The sequence below is a fragment of the Asterias rubens genome, chromosome 2 (assembly GCF_902459465.1).
Source record: "Asterias rubens chromosome 2, eAstRub1.3, whole genome shotgun sequence".
NCBI lineage: Eukaryota > Metazoa > Echinodermata > Asteroidea > Forcipulatida > Asteriidae > Asterias > Asterias rubens.
In genome coordinates this window covers 1,360,014-1,375,909 of record NC_047063.1, presented here as the reverse complement: position 1 = coordinate 1,375,909, position 15,896 = coordinate 1,360,014, and the positions used below count along the sequence as shown (strand labels likewise).

Genomic DNA, 15,896 nt, shown 5'->3' with positions numbered 1-15,896 from the left:
TCGCTGTTGACATAATTTTTACGAAAAAGCAAGCTTAAAAACTAGCAAAAAAACGTTTTTTCTTTTTCCATTTCTTCACCGACTTTCAGCCAGTGATATATAATTCCTACAGATAATCACTATTACATTGTAGAAGCTCTATAGAAGTGGCTATTTTGATCTCCCATACTCAGGCCTGAAACGTCACGGAGGCAACGATGGCGATTGCCTCCATGCCCCTTAGTCATTGCCTTGGTGCCCTTGAAATGCTCCAGTAGAAATGTAAACATTCCTTATAAGGTGCCCTTGACCAAAGGGGAAAATACCTGGGTGCCCTTGCCCTTTCAAAAACAAAGCATACAGGCCTGCATACGGAACGGGTTAAAAAGCTTGGCTGTTCTGAAGTGATATATACAATTCCTGCATATTCCATCACTCAGAAGTAGCCTTTTTGATCTCCCATACCAAATAATTTGATAAAATGACTATACACAATGCATTATTGCGCCAACTACAATCAGTCTATAACAATTTGTCTATACACTTTATTTACTTCTTAATTCTTTAGCATAAAAATACCTTACACCATAGCTATACAAAGGCATGCAACTGAAGTTTTGTCAACAGAAAAAAAGAAAGGCTATATTTCCAGGCAAAGGACTTTGTACAATGTTTTTTTCAATTTTTAACAGCATAAAAACCATATACATGTAACCAAGAAACTCAGCTGGGCTCATTTTCATGGCTCTGCTTACCACTGAAATCTGTGCTTATGGTCACCATTCTTTGCCTAACCTGTGCAAGACCCAAATTGTTTGTGCTAGCTGTGTAAGCGAATAATGCCTAGTAACGTGAAATATGCACTTGCACAAGCACATATTCTCTGCTAACAAGTGAAGTATGCTTACATAAGCAGAGCCATGAAATTGGGCCCTGATCAGATGTAAAGTTGCATGCCTGTTTACAATGTACACAATACAAAAAAGTCAGCAGACAAGAAGTTTAGGTTTAACTATTGGAGGAGGAGGGGGGGGGGCTTGTTTCTGATGATTATGGAGTATTTTTTTGTGTTACTTAAATAGAAAGTCATCATTTTATTCACAACATGAACTGGGAAGTACTGCAGGTATATTGTTAGTATTAACAAAATCAAATACACTATAAGTTTCAAAGAGTTTTTATTGTGGGGCCCCGAAAAACAACAAAATCATCACCCAAAACATGAGGGGACATAACAACAAACAGTAAAGCCTAAAACTCTACCTGTGTTTCTCATAACCCTCTGTAACTGGAACAGAAATTTACAGCATGCCATACATTTCGCTTCAACTTATAATGTTGGGTGTTTTTTTTAAATTGAGTTTGGAAATCTACACTTAACCCTTCCTAGTCTTGGCACCATTTTCTCACAAAGAGCGACCAACCGTTTGAAACCATTCAACTGCACAGGTTTGGCAAGCTTTACATACAAAGTGAGAACAAAAGACGTGCACACAATGTTGGGACTTGAAACACCATATGGACTACACACGTCCACACAGTATTTTCACCAATGTTGAAGATTATCTTTTTCTTTTTTACACAATAAAAAATGAATGTCCACAGAGCGTTTGTAATACAGAGCTGTATGTGTTTGGTGGCACAAGTGTGCACAAAACTAAATATGTAAATAATGTGTACAGTGGAGATGCATCTTACCACATGGTACCATACTGCAAGCCTGTACAGCTTTATACATCCCTCAAAACCACAGTGAATGTTAGAGAATGGTCAGACAGTAGCAGGGTTGACTGTGTATTACACAGACGCATATACCACATGATACCATATTGCAGACTCGCTTAGTTTATCTATCCCTCAAAACCTGAGTGAATTTAAAAAAAAGTTCAGACAGTAGGAGGGTTAACAATGCTAACACCAGACGTTTAACACTGAGTATACACCAAGTTTCAACAGTCCTTCTTATTGTGATAATGATCTTACTTGAGAATCTGAACACTAATTTGATTTTAAGGCAGTGGCATCTCCCCGCTGCCGTTTATAGTCAGCAGTGTGCTCTCGCTGTTGCTGGCATCTTTCTCCGAATCCTTGTCTTCTTCTCCGGGGAGTAAGTGAGATGTTGAGTCGTCTGGTGTCGATGCTTGTTCGTCCATACTCGGCCAGGCTGTCTGTTCCTCAACGGCACTCAGGCGTTCGTTCAGTGCCTTTAGAGCAATTTGTCTGTGGAGTTGATAAAAATTAAAACGATTGAAAGCCCAATGGTAGAGAGCTCAAGGACTCATTTCTCAAAGTCAACTGCTGTTGAAATTCCAACATGATAACTTTATAAGCCAGTCTTTCAGGATGGCCAAAACAGGCTTTTGAATTTGCTTGGCAGTTCATAAGCAATGCTGTACATGTTTTAGCTAGATTTATTCGGGTTTGTAAGCAGTTTGCAACAGCTATTTCTTTTTATCATTACAGATAGTTGTAGAGAAGTTGACCACAATGGAAGTCAAGTAGTAAATTATACATCACTTTTGAGTTGAGGAAGAACAAACTGACAACAGTGGGATTTGAACCTATGACCTCTGGGCTTACTTGCCAGGTGCTCTACCAACTGAGCTAACTACTTATTCCTTTTCCTCTTCCCACCTTTGCTTTTTTCCTTTGTGTTTCCAACCCATTGTGGTCAAACCAGCACCTTTCCTCTACCCCCACCCACCCCATGTCTTCTTCACTTGCTTTTTCAGCATGCTTTCTGCCTCTCCCTCTTTTATTTCAACTTGACTACTTGTTCTGTTACACCAGTATACCTGTTTATAAATGTTTGTTGTGTTGTCATTTAGCCTTCGAGAAAGACTCTGCTAGGGTCAAAACATCAGGCCATTATTGATTTTTTTTGCATTTGCTAATACAGTATTTTATCTTCAAGTACGCGCTAATCCTCCAATCAGATTGGCAGAATGGAGTGGTGATAAAAACCTTTATATAACACCCAAGCAGATCCTTGCCATTTGATTGGAGGATTGTCCGTCACGTGATAGCAAATAAAAGTACCATTGCACGCTGAGTCACTAACCGTGCTTTTTCGTTCCATCCGAAAAGTACCATTGCACGCTGGCAGCGTGCAATGGTACTTTTCGGATGGAACGAAAAGGCTGAGTAAAAACATCACTGCGTGCGCGTGTCTTTGGTAACGCAGCAGGTGTTACTGCAAGAAGGCATAGTAAAATTACTAGCATTCAGCTTCTACAGTTGAAATTGTTTGTTTTGAAAGTTGTATCTTTCAATCAAAATGACAAAGATCTACTTGGATGTTATATAAAACAAATAATGAATGTTTTTCATTCGTGCAATGGTGCGAATATGTTCATTCGTTGAAAGCTGGAATGTTCCATTCGTTGAATAGAACATTCCATCTTTCAACTCATGAATATATTCGCACCATTGCACTCATAAACATTCATTATGTGTATTATATTGCACGGCTAATATCACTACCATGCGTCTTGTGTGTTCTATGTCACGCGCCAAGTTTGCTTGAAGATAAATACGTTATCACACGCGCGCTCGTGGAAATACGAAAAATATAGCGCGTCTGCGTCCCATATCCAACTCGGCCTTAGTTAGTTAGTTACAAAATACATATCCCCGGTTTCTACCAACTCATGTGGTGCTTTATACCAACAAGCCCACTTTACAGAGAAAGTACGGAGACACTTTGCTCCTAATTGATTATTGTATAAGTATTTCTACCAACCTTCGTCTTTCTGCATCTGCTGGATCACTGCCTGGCAAGTTGATGTTGATAGGAGACGGAGCTCCGACGTCGTACTTACGGATCTGCTTCTTGCAGACTTTGATCCGTACAAGAACACTGTAAACTGTCGAGAACAAAATAATTTTTGATTTAATCAAATGAGTGAATTTTTAAATACTTTGGTGTCTCGCACCCAAATTCATAAAAGTAGGCTCGGATCACACCAGATTACAAACAGACAATTCAGCCGATTGATTAGCTTGGTATGGAATTTTGGAACTGGATACCCAGGTACCAATTTCATAGAGCTGCTTCCCGCTTGAGCGGAAAATACAGCTTTAAAAATCCCTGATTGCAATTTTAATGAGCAAGATACCAGTCACAAACTGTACATCTGACTCGGTAGTTTGGCTGATAACCTTATTCTGGTAAGCATAATTTTGACCTACATACCTGTGTTGGACACAACATTGACTGGTAGCTGTACTGCCTCGGGAAAGAAAGTTGCAAAGCAGAATGTATCAGACATGTCTCCTTTGCCGCTGCTTTGCCTCTGGAAAAACCTAAGGTACACCCAGCTCACCAACAATCCTGAGAAGAATAACAAATATTGTTAATATACAAAATTGGTACTGATTGTAAATGACAAGAAATTTTCCTCTCTTACTGGTAAGCTTGTTTAAAACACTTAGCTGTAACATCCCACAGGCATTCACCTTAAAACAGAGAGTACCACCATTTAAAGACCCCCACCCCTTTCTAAGCAGAACATAATATAACATTTGTGTGTGTCTCAGTAACAGTATAGTGCAGCAATAGGGCCTAACCCTAAGCCCTATAATTTTCAGAGCGCATGCCCCCCCTGCTACATATGCACCACCCCTACAAACCAAACAGCATATAATAATCAGGAAATCCACTAGCTAGATTGCTAGTTGCAATAATCAATCCCCCGACCCCCCCCCCATCCCCTCCTACTCCAATGTCTTTAAGTCAACTAGGTTCATGACCAAGAACTAAGATTACCACAGCTAATTGAGTGCCATGTTAGATTTTTCAGCAGTTTTTGTCTCCAATTAATAATTGTGTTTCCTCCTTTGATTTCAACTGTAGAAATATCAACAAAACACCTAAAGTTGTCAAACTCAAAGTGTAGTGTTTATAAAAATCTTTTTTTGGATGACACCTTGTCATGTCTTTTTGGAATTGGATGTTTGTTCAACTAACTTAGTAACTGAGCATTTAGCATTTTTACAGATTCATTGATTACACAGTATTGTCTTTATATATTATAATGATACATTTCACAAAATAATATCATCGGCGGAATCTCAGATGAGAGATCCTATCTTCCATTCCAATCCAAAGGAAATGAAGGAACGTTTTACCTGACGCACTCATACAAAGAGACGTCCCAGGGATTAGTCCAACGATCCTAAGCAGAATCGCGATCATCAAAATCAAGAGCGGCAGATCCTTCATTTTGATCTTGATGATCCCCCTCCCAACGAGGTCCTCATCTCCCATGGTCTGTTTCAACACAACGGCCACTCCAGAAACATAACCACCCAAGCCATGCATGTGCGAGGCGAACAAGAGTTCCGGTTTAAACACTGTCAAATACATGAATAGATACACGAAGGACGACAACAGGGCTGCTCCAGTATTCACCACACAAAAGAATATGAGCATTTCAAGAGCTCCAAACAGTGGTTCGATCAATTTACCAGCAATCAGTATGAAAAATATGTCAATCAACACAAACCAAATGTGAACCTCCACAAAAGAGTGTGTGAAAAGCGTCCATATCTGGAAACTTGGTGGAAAGAACAGAGCCGGGGTGACAGCAAGCGCCTCCAGAAATGTTTTTGTGTCCACGAGGAAAGAGATGATGTACAGAAGACAAACTAGAACAGATATGGCTTTGATTACAACGCTACTTTTCGTGAAAATTGATGGTAATTGTTGAAGGCCGCTCATCGGCGGTCCGGTGGTGGAAGTCGCCATGTTGGAGATTTTGATGTTGGCCCACCGGGCCGGCCACCGTCAAAGTGTTATAGCGCCCTCTATATTATGACAACTTTTTAACTTCCGCTTTCTGCTTGGTAATTTTATGCAAATTACCCTTTAAAAATGTCCACGTGGTGTGTGCCGCCGGCGGGCAAATACACTAGTAGCTGGGGAAAACAATTATGTTTATCCTGTAAAAATAATTATTATACACATGTGAAACATGTATGTTTTAAAATGGTGTAGAAGATTTGTAAAAGTTACACCACAAAAGTTAATGGAACTCAACAAACAATGTAAACAAAACAAACCACTGTTATTAATCGCAACCGGAAACCCACCCTCCAACTCCCAACCACCTGCAAAAAGTGGTCCAGCCCAACCTAATACTTCAAGCATGCGTTGTTGTGTGTGTGTGCAGACGACACGCACGACAACATTGCTATGCTGTGTAGGTAGTACTAGTAGTAGTTGTCAAACAAGTTTGCGGTCATCAAGTTTAAAGAACCAAGAGTAAAAACAGGTAAATTTCCATCCTCGTGTATTTTCTAATGATGTAATTACAACTGCACGTTTTCGTATTCATTTTTCCTGTTAAGATTTCGGTCAATAATGGTGGATTTTCATGTAGACTCTAATTTAAAGTCTCTAACTTTAACTTAAAGTTTAAGTTTAACTTCTAAGATTAAGATAAGAAGAGATAAGACTCTAAACTTCTGAGTGCAAAACGATTTTGCACTTGCATCCGATTGCTTTTACCAGCTGCAGTGACACACAACACAATTTCGAAGGGGTGGGCAGTGGGGATCGACACGCAATGAAGGGAGGGGGAGGGGGCACACAGTAACGGGGGGGGGGGGGGCCACATAAGAGTGGGGGGGGGGGCTGCACCATTTTTAATCAATCAATCAATCAATCAATCAATCAATCGTTAAATTTATAAGGCGCTAATCCAACAGTCGGGAGGAGTAACCTTCCTCTCCGCCGTCGGGAGCAGGGTTACGTTATCGCACCTACAACAACAGTCATTGCTCATAGCGCTGTACAGTAGAACAGTAAGTTGCAAAATTTGCTAATGAGGTAGATTTGTCTGATCATGGATGGATGGTCTCTGATGTGCTGAGGAAGATGATTCCACACCCTTGAAAAATTGAAGTGTGGTAACAGGACTGCAGATTTCTGACAGGTTCTTTTATGGACAATGAGTCAATGAGATATGAAGGGGCTCAGGCATTGAGGCAGCGAAACACAAGTAGAAGGATCTTAAATCTCCTAACCTATGTTACGCAGAAGTAAGATTGCAGCAATTTAATCAAATAACATCATTGGGAGCTAATGTATGTAGTGGAGTATTGGCTAGGAATATGGAGTGCTAGACACAGTTTGGGGCACCGTTGTACTCTTTTTTGTCTAAATTTGTCATTATCGATCTTACCATTGAGGTAGTCATACTATTACTAGTTATGACCGATTATGACATTGTCAGATGGTCAGAACTAGTTAAGTACGCCGATAATGACAAATTTGTGAAAAAAGGAGTACAGCGCACCAGTAACTGGGTCGATGGAGTGAGTTTTTCTGGTCAGGGTGGAGATTCTGGGCATGGGAGTGGATTTAAAAATGTTGTCATACAGAAATGCAACCAAAATTACAAGGTTAAGTAGCAGTGTGGTTGACCAGGGAGTTTATGAGTGGTCAGTACTGGGTGACCTTGAGGTCATAGTTGAAGAATGTGGTGTGTTTAATGTGCTAGCGGAATAAGAAAGACTACAAGCCCTGAACTCATTCTAAGTTAAAGCCTACACACTATAACAAAGATGACTAAGAGGTGACCTGATCAAAACCTTTAAGCTGGTCAAGGGATTAGAATAAGTGGATAGCAAGAAATTATTCACTAGGAGGGGTCACTGCAGACGTCAAATTGTTCTACAAGAGAATCATAGCAAATAGTAAATGCTAAGACAATGTCAAAGAGCTTGATGCCAACTGTAAGAAAAATATGATAGGATTGGGGTCTCAAAGGCTGAAGCCTAAACAATTTCTCCCATCAATCATAAGTAGTAAGTAAGTAGGTACAAGCCCTGAACCCAGCTGTTGTTACCAGTATTAAATGTTTTCACTTGAAGTTCCCATACACAGCCTCCATCCATGCTCCATCTGACCTTAACCATGTTAACCCAATTATCAAGTTATCAAGTTTCTGTCCCACATCCTTGTCCAGTACACCCAGGTCCATAAATCAGCCCTGTGGTATGCACACAGAGAGAATACTTCCATGGGACCATGCTTTCTAAATCCCCTATTATAATAAACCTTCTTTCCTCACTATCTCTCTTAGTTCCTCTAACCATGGAGGAATAATTCCTCCATGGTAACACCATATTTAGGTTTAAGCTACTTAGCATGGATTGTATGGGCCACCTGTTGATTTGGTCTATTTGAGGACAGTTTGCATTTTGAGAAAAAGTATCCTTGCAAGGAGAGGTTGGGAAATTATTCCCCCCCCCCTCCCCCCAAAATAATAAAATTAGGCTAACAATAAGTATAACTACGAATAACAATAAATAAAACCAATGAAATACTAAAATTTATATCAATAAGTGGATGCCATGGCTGAGCAGTCTAGTGCATGGTCTCAAGCTCTAATGTTTCTGATCAACAGAGTCTAGATTTAGTCATTTTTTTTTACATTCTAAATGGCCCAAAAAGAGTACTATAGAAACAAACAATAATTTATTAATTTTTTTATTTTGTTTTTCGTCTTTAATTTTGTATGGCAGGTTTAGGAACCAGCTGTTGAGATGGCTCACTACAATGGAGGAAATCCTACACAAGGAGGTGGAAAAGGCGGTGTAGGCCTACTCACCACAGTTATTGAAGTTGAAGACAAATGGGCAGTAGTAAGTTTATCTGACTGCAGTCGTGGCCTCGTGACCAAAGGCCAGATCCGCCGAGGAAATCTGCAGCCAGTCCAAACCATGAAAGACTTCCTACGGCCAGGTTTCACTGTGGTCACCAGCATCAGGAAAGCCAAGTATGCGGACAGCGACGCCCACAGACACTACTGCAACTGGGTGGTGACAAAAATCATCCGGCAGAATGGATTGATCTTGCCCCCGGCCCCGTACTATCGTGACCCATCCAACTTTTTTGACTTTCAAGTTGATAAGAAGAGAACGGGGTTAAGTGTAGACATCCTCGGATCATACACCGGAGAAGCGGTGTATTACCTGAGAAACTGCCTCAAGAGTTGGAATGGCATCTCATTGGAAGCTATTATGGACAATCTGTATCAAGGCGCGAGCCGAGAAGTCTTAGATGGTTTAGACTCGGTTGAAACTCTCGCAACATTCGTACAGAGTCTTCCTCGCTTTTTCACCCTGACTTCCCTGGGATTTCTCTACTCCAATAGCCATCCCGAAGTGACGTGCATTGAGGCTGAGATCCAACGACGGTTACCGGCGTTTGACGTCGGCATTTTCGGTGACAGAGCCATCATCATCAGCAAACCTTGGGAAGTCGCTAATGTCGTCAACATGATCATAAGGGAAAGGCAATTAAGTGTCGTTGCATTTGATACTGAGAGAGCTACCAAGGGTAAGGAAAGACTGACATTATAACTGATCATTGTGACGCTCTTGAAAACTAGAGCGTTTAGTTTATAACCAGAATCAAAATAGATCACAATTTTCAAAGCGGCAGGCTTGTAATTTCTCAGGGTTTTTCCTACATATAATTTTAGTTCTTTTTCTAGTTGGTGGAATCTGGGTTCACACAAAAAACCCAGAAAGGGATTTTACAAGGCATGTTTTCCAGAACCTGGTGTTGCTTTGTGTAGGCCCTATGTACATTGCACAGTGGCATCACAGAGAGGGTGCATGACACTAGAAAGTCTGGGTGGATATAAATGTCCGCCGTCCGGCTGCCAGCAATTTTATTTTGGAAAATCCAAAGTTGTTATGGGTGTTAACAAACAGCCAATGTAAATCTGTCAAAAACAAGTGAAGTGGCTATTTTGACCCACCTTTTTGAAACTCTGTGGGGCCCCCAGGAGTAACTGAGCCATTTTTCACATTACAATACAGAGCAAATTTCCAGGAAATAAAATCCTGGGAAGTTTTAACCCAACCCCATGTTTAGAACTGTGTCTGAACATAGAGCTATATGGTCTGAACCACCTGTATTTTCCTGTGAAATAAACACTGGGCATGCTAATATCCCTGGGCCAAACCCCTATTACCATGGAAGTTATTATTTCCCAGGGATTTTGCCCAGGTTGAGTAATTCAACAGTTTCATCCTGACTCTTATCAGCTGTTATCAGTAAAGTAATTGCAAGATAAACACTACACCCTGGTACTTCCTCAAGGCCAGTGACTGTTAGCTTGGCTTTATGCCCTATCAATTACATGGAAATCTCTGTAAAAGTTATTCAGATCTGGGACCATGCTGTTGGTACCCCATGTCACCTCACTATTTGTGAATGGGTTTGATGCTCTTGACATTCTCTAAATTTTTAGTTGCGAAGTAAAATCTGCATTAGCTGAAACTGTGACTTTTTTTTGTATCGTTCTTGATAGCTTTACCAAAAAATAATCTAACCCGTTTCAGACAGGTGCACCAAAGTCGCCCCGAACTAAATACATTAGGAGAGACTGTACTGCAGGTCAACCCAAATCAATTTTGGTTTCACATTGGCTCGATCTGCTCATGACAAGATCGACATCTGAAACCATTTCAAGGTTCGCCCGAGTCGTTCAGAACGACTGAAACAGTAGATCTTTTGACTGCTAGCCCATCCAGTCGCTCCTAACCATTTCAGAATTACTTAACCTGGGCAAAATCCCTCTACATGACTACAAGTCATGTACAGTAAGTACACGAAAAGTACTTTTAATTCAGAATTCGGTTCGGCCAACTCTGCTGGTGTACCTGTCTGGAAACCCTACCTTTAATTTGAAGAGTACTTGAAAATGACAAACTTTTGATTGATTTGTTAACCAGGATCTTCAGAGTACCTGTCTACCATTCAAATTGCTCCCATGGGGAACGATTCCCAAGCATACATATTTGATGTCATGAACTGGTCTAATAAGAATTTCCATACCAGCCAACTGAAGAAACTACTGGAGAGCGACAGTGTCATCAAGGTGAGGTTAACTATAGGTATTAACAATCTGGATTCAAGACATAAGACCCACACGGTAGCTTAAGGGTAGATTTCTGGATTCAAGACATATGACAGACATGGTAGTGTTGCAGATGAAGAAGTGTTGGATTCTCCACATAATGTGACACTCAGACTTTGACATGTTTGAGGCCAAAATGTGGGATACGAGGACACTGACTGACTGCTGTTCATACGTTTGTTCTGTATAAAGAAGACGAAGAGAATTGACAATGATGTTGGTTCGTCTTTGACGCAGAGAATAATGACTGAGGGGTCGCCATTGGTGGCACCCGAGGATACAAGTACTCTTCAAAAAGGAAATTGAATGCAAGGAAATAGTTTTTGTTGGGGTATTACTTTATACCCGTCACATATACATGTAGGATTGGTGATTGGTGGAGCGAACAAAATGGGCAGTCAGTGTTCATGTATTGTGTGATCAACCATGTGCATAAAATAACAAACATACAAAGTTTGGGCTTAATCCATTGTGCAAGTAAGAGTGACAAACAATGGTTGTAGTTACCAAAATCAGCTGGTCTAGGTTTGCTAGTTTTCTGGAATATGTCATCCGTCTGACTGACTGCAAAAATTGATCTGGGTGTTTTATTGTAGAATAAAAATATCCTCTGTTCTTTGCATCTTTTTTTTCCATGATCAAGGTTGTGCATGACTGTCGAGGAGACAGTGCTGTTCTGGAGACCTACGACATTTGCCTCACCAACGTCTTCGACACCGCAGTAAGTAATCCAGTACATCAGCTCCCTTTGAAAATAATTTGGGTTTTTGCCAAGTGGTTTCTCTCCTGCCTTTCACCTCTGTGGACCGCGGTTCAAATCCTGCCGCGGTGTGGAGCCTTGCATGGGAACTGGGTTTTAGTTTCCTACCTGAGCTAAATTTCATTGCACTGCTTCTAAAGTACAGAACGTAGCTAAGTGCACAAAAATAAGGCTTAAAAAACTGTAAATTTCCTGCCCTGGTATTGTGTTGGTATGCAATCAAAGTGTTAATGACCACACATTTCAACCCTTAAAGAGTCTTTCTTGAAGACGAAACGGCATTTAAGCCTTTGGGAAATTTTCAGTACTTTTATACTCGGGGGGTGAGAGTCATTACTAACGAAAAAGTTTGAAACTTGGATACAAATTCAAAGGTATGTTGAAATGATGCCAAATTTTACCGTTTGATAACCCCTGTGGTTATAGATTCCAAGGAGCTTTTGGAAACAGTATCCAAAGCACTAGAAAAGTAGACCAATGAGCAGGATTTTTTTATTTGTGGAAAACAAAATTTGTCTGATTGTCTTCACAAGGCCGACATAAAAAGTCTGAATTCAGCCAAAAGTGTGAACAATCTCATCCCTGCACAGGCTTGTGTATGATTTCCAGCTTCCCAGGTTGCATAGTAAACTATAGTAAACTGTGTATCCGTGGCTATACTGCAGTTACAGGCTGAATGGCTTCTTACTAGCATCCCGAACAAAGTTATCAACAAATAAGGCAACTGTTAATATTTGGGCTCGATAGCTCAGTTGGTAGAGCACCAGCACATTCATCCAGAGGTCCCTGGTTCAAATCCTGTTCCAGCCAACTTTTATTTGTTCAACCCATATAAGAACTAGAGGGCGCACTGGTGATGCTGCTTGCACAACAGGACGGGACCGCAAGATGACAAGGGTGCCATTCTGTACGCGCTTTGAATATGAAATACACCTTTTTTTTTTATTGAACGCTCACGCGATGCTGTTTGTTCAACTTACAAAATGGCCGCATAAACACACGCTGTGAGATGGCTGTTTTGTCAACTTAAAAAATGGCCGCCTGCGCGCATGCCGGGGCGCGTTTATAGGCCAGTGCGCCCTGTAGTTCTTATATATAACTCTATGGTTCAACCCAAGAGGTTTAACATCATCGCTCATAAGTAGTTCTAAAATTAACAGGTTGTTATTATCCTTTCCAGGTTGCCTATACAACCATCATGGAGCAGTCAAACACAGTTTACGCACCCCCTCCAAACTTCTCCAAACTCTGCCAGATATTTGGACGCTTCACCCCTCAGCGAAACTCCAAGAATGTTTATCAGGGTAATCAGAACTACTGGGCCTATCGACCATTCACTAAGAACATGATTGATCACGCTGCCAGTGATGTGCTGGGGTTGGCCACATATGTTTATGAAAACATGAGAAGGTAGGTTCAGAAGTTTGCACAAGTTTTCACATTTTGTAGACTTAAAAAAAAATCATACTACATATGATTAAAATTATTTCTAGCTTTAAGAAAATCTCAGTGACCTAGTGGTAAGACATCTGCTACAGAATGGCCAATGTTGCTGGTTCCAATAGCACTCGAGTATGCTTTTTTTTCCACAGAACTCAAGGAAAGCACCAAGTACACAGTGCTATCTATCCCCAAAGCAAATTAATTAATATAAACTTTTCTTAAAGTAGGATTTGGAACTTTGCACTGTGGGAGTAACTAAGTTTGGTTTGCGCAATAGCAACATGTGTTAATCTCTTTTGAGTAGTGAATTGGTTCTGAAAAGAACCCGGTGGTTGACAACTGAAAATTTTGATCAGTATGCTTTGATCATCTTCATGAGTTGTCAACCAGGAGCTGTCAACCACCCTAACCAACCATGAGAACCAGCACTACTCAAAAGAGATGTACACACGGTGCTTCCACAAACCTCTCTTAAAAACGTTTATTTGTCCTTTACCAAAACTTAAATTGAATTTGATGAAGTGTTCACAGATTTTATCAGATGGTGTGTTAATTGATACCTAAAGGACAGGAATGAGTTTACTCTTACAGGAAAACAATGGTTTACTTTTAAGTTTTTTTTTTTGCATTTATTTGTTTCAGTTTTATGAATCCCAGCTGGAAGTCTAGATTTGATGCTCTGTGCAGAAAAAGTCTAAAACATTGACTCAGACGATGCGAGTTCTTGGACGGTGACCCATTGTGAAGAGTGATCCCAAAACCACAATAAAGGAAATTCTCATGGAAGAGAAGAAAAAGAATCTTTTAAACCGTGGGTTATGAAGGTGAACTTTAAGGAATTGTGTCGACATGATCAAAGCAATTTAGAAATGTCACCCCCAGTACAGCATGCATGCACACGCCCTCCTTATCCTAAGAGAGCGTGCATACGCGTGCAGTAGCTGGGTGATGGTTTATAATTCCATGTACAATACAGCCACATGCCTGTTTTGATCATGATGACACAAACCCTTTAATGGTAGGGTCGTCGTTAGGTTGTTGTCAACGTAATGCTGGTTTATACAGGCAAAATTATCAAGACAGATAGGCGTACACTAAAATTCATCTGTGAAACATTCAGTTGATTATAGTGCTACTTATTGAGAAAACAGAAACAAAATCAGTCCTGTTAATTTTTATCAAGAATGTCAATTCCATCCATTCTAAAAGGCCAGTAAAGGTACTTTTTTTACAAAGAGAGTTGAGAAAAAACAGTGTATTCATGTTTACGAAAAAGTTGTTGATAGTTTTCTAAATAAGTTTAAGTGTCTTGGGGATAAATTACATTGTTTTGTTTGTTAAGCTTTCTAGATACAAAATCAGGGTTGCAAAAAAATAAACTACCAAATTGAACAAACTAAAAACCAGCGAAATTTGTCCAATAATAAGTGTTGACATTTCATGACATTGACAACAAAAGCCATTTGGGGCCTAGAAACATTGAATAGGCCAGAATAGTTACAATTATAACACACCTCTTGCTTTTTCTGTATTCTGGTTGGCTGAAACACGGTCACGTGGGATGAACTAATATAGGCTAGTGATCGCACGCGCGTATTTTGCGGGAATAGTACCAGAGCGGGCACTAGTCTTTGCAAATAGTGCCCGCGGTAACAGCGCCCTCTCTTGACTTGAACCGTGAACAAACTACAAAATTCCTTTTTCTGTTCTTATTTGACATTTTAAGACCGACCTGTGGTATAAAACACATATTGACTGGCATAATTCGGTATCTAGTGTACGTCTATATCCCCCTCGGGCCTGTGAGTGACCAGAAGAGGGGCCTATTTCCCTCGGCCTTCGGCCTCGGGAAATAGGTCGCTCTTCTGGTCACTCAAAGTCCCTCGTGGGAATAGACGTATACTAGTAACCTCGTTGCCAGTCAATATGTGTATAATAGTTTACACCTAGATGCCTTTTAAATGCCTTCAACTTGTCAAAATGGTGCAAAGATTCTAATTCAAAGATAAATTATATTTTGATATTTTGTGTTGACATCAGATAAATAGTTTAATTTCCATATTCCCCCAATTATTTTGCATTAACTAAAAAATTTACTTTCACATTGTATTTAGAGAAGACAAAAGAAGATTCTTGGATGGTGCACAAACATTTTTGACAAGGTACTTTTTATTCGTTTTAGTTATTTTTGTGTGTAAGTAAAACCCGGATTTGATTCTGTGTTAGGCAGGACCACAATTTGTCATTGATATTTAAAAAGATTTTATAAAAATTGAAAAAAAAAATGAAAAAAGGCAGATGGTACATGTTGTTAGCTGTTGGGTCATACAAAAGCACTTTGAATAGTGTAGGTTGCACAAAATGCTCTTTTCCCTTGGGATTAAAATATTGCAATTGCTATTACATCCATGATCCAGTACCAGCCAGATCAATCACAGTCCACACGTTTGATTAAAAAAAAAAACATCAAAAAGGACATTTTGAGAATAAAAACATTAAACATTCCTTCAATCATCTCATGTTTGGTTTATTTTATTTCTGTGTTCTGTGTTGTTTGGTATTATTCTATAAAACAAGTCTTGTTCTGTTTTTGATAACAAGACCAATTTAAATGCATGGGGCTACCGTCAACTTGTCACTCTGTCAGACTCGGAGCCTGCATTTGTGATGCAAGAAAGAATGAAAATTGTGAGAATGGACTTTATATTACCACTCAACGCTGGAAATTGTGTGCAACCGCTCCAATCTTGGTCCGTATGCTCAAAATCAATTGA

General features: G+C 40.0%; 2 protein-coding genes across 2 annotated transcripts; one reads left to right on the top strand and one right to left on the bottom strand.

Annotated features, from left to right (window-relative positions):
• Positions 1-992: 992 nt before the first annotated feature.
• LOC117303968 (transmembrane protein 115-like) lies at positions 993-5,728 on the bottom strand. Its single transcript, XM_033788438.1, has 4 exons — positions 5,110-5,728; positions 4,175-4,312; positions 3,722-3,845; positions 993-2,199 (listed from the first exon to the last, which is right to left on the bottom strand). Exons 1-4 carry the CDS (start codon positions 5,726-5,728, stop codon positions 1,989-1,991), a joined length of 1,092 nt encoding a protein of 363 aa, XP_033644329.1. The 3' UTR covers positions 993-1,988.
• Positions 5,729-6,168: 440 nt separating this feature from the next.
• On the top strand, positions 6,169-14,689 carry LOC117303057. The gene is made up of 6 exons (XM_033787114.1): positions 6,169-6,254; positions 8,512-9,328; positions 10,735-10,880; positions 11,563-11,640; positions 12,860-13,089; positions 13,765-14,689. The coding sequence occupies exons 2-6, from the start codon at positions 8,533-8,535 to the stop codon at positions 13,826-13,828; spliced, it is 1,314 nt and encodes a 437-aa protein (XP_033643005.1). The 5' UTR covers positions 6,169-6,254; positions 8,512-8,532; the 3' UTR covers positions 13,829-14,689.
• The last annotated feature ends 1,207 nt before the right edge of the window (positions 14,690-15,896 follow it).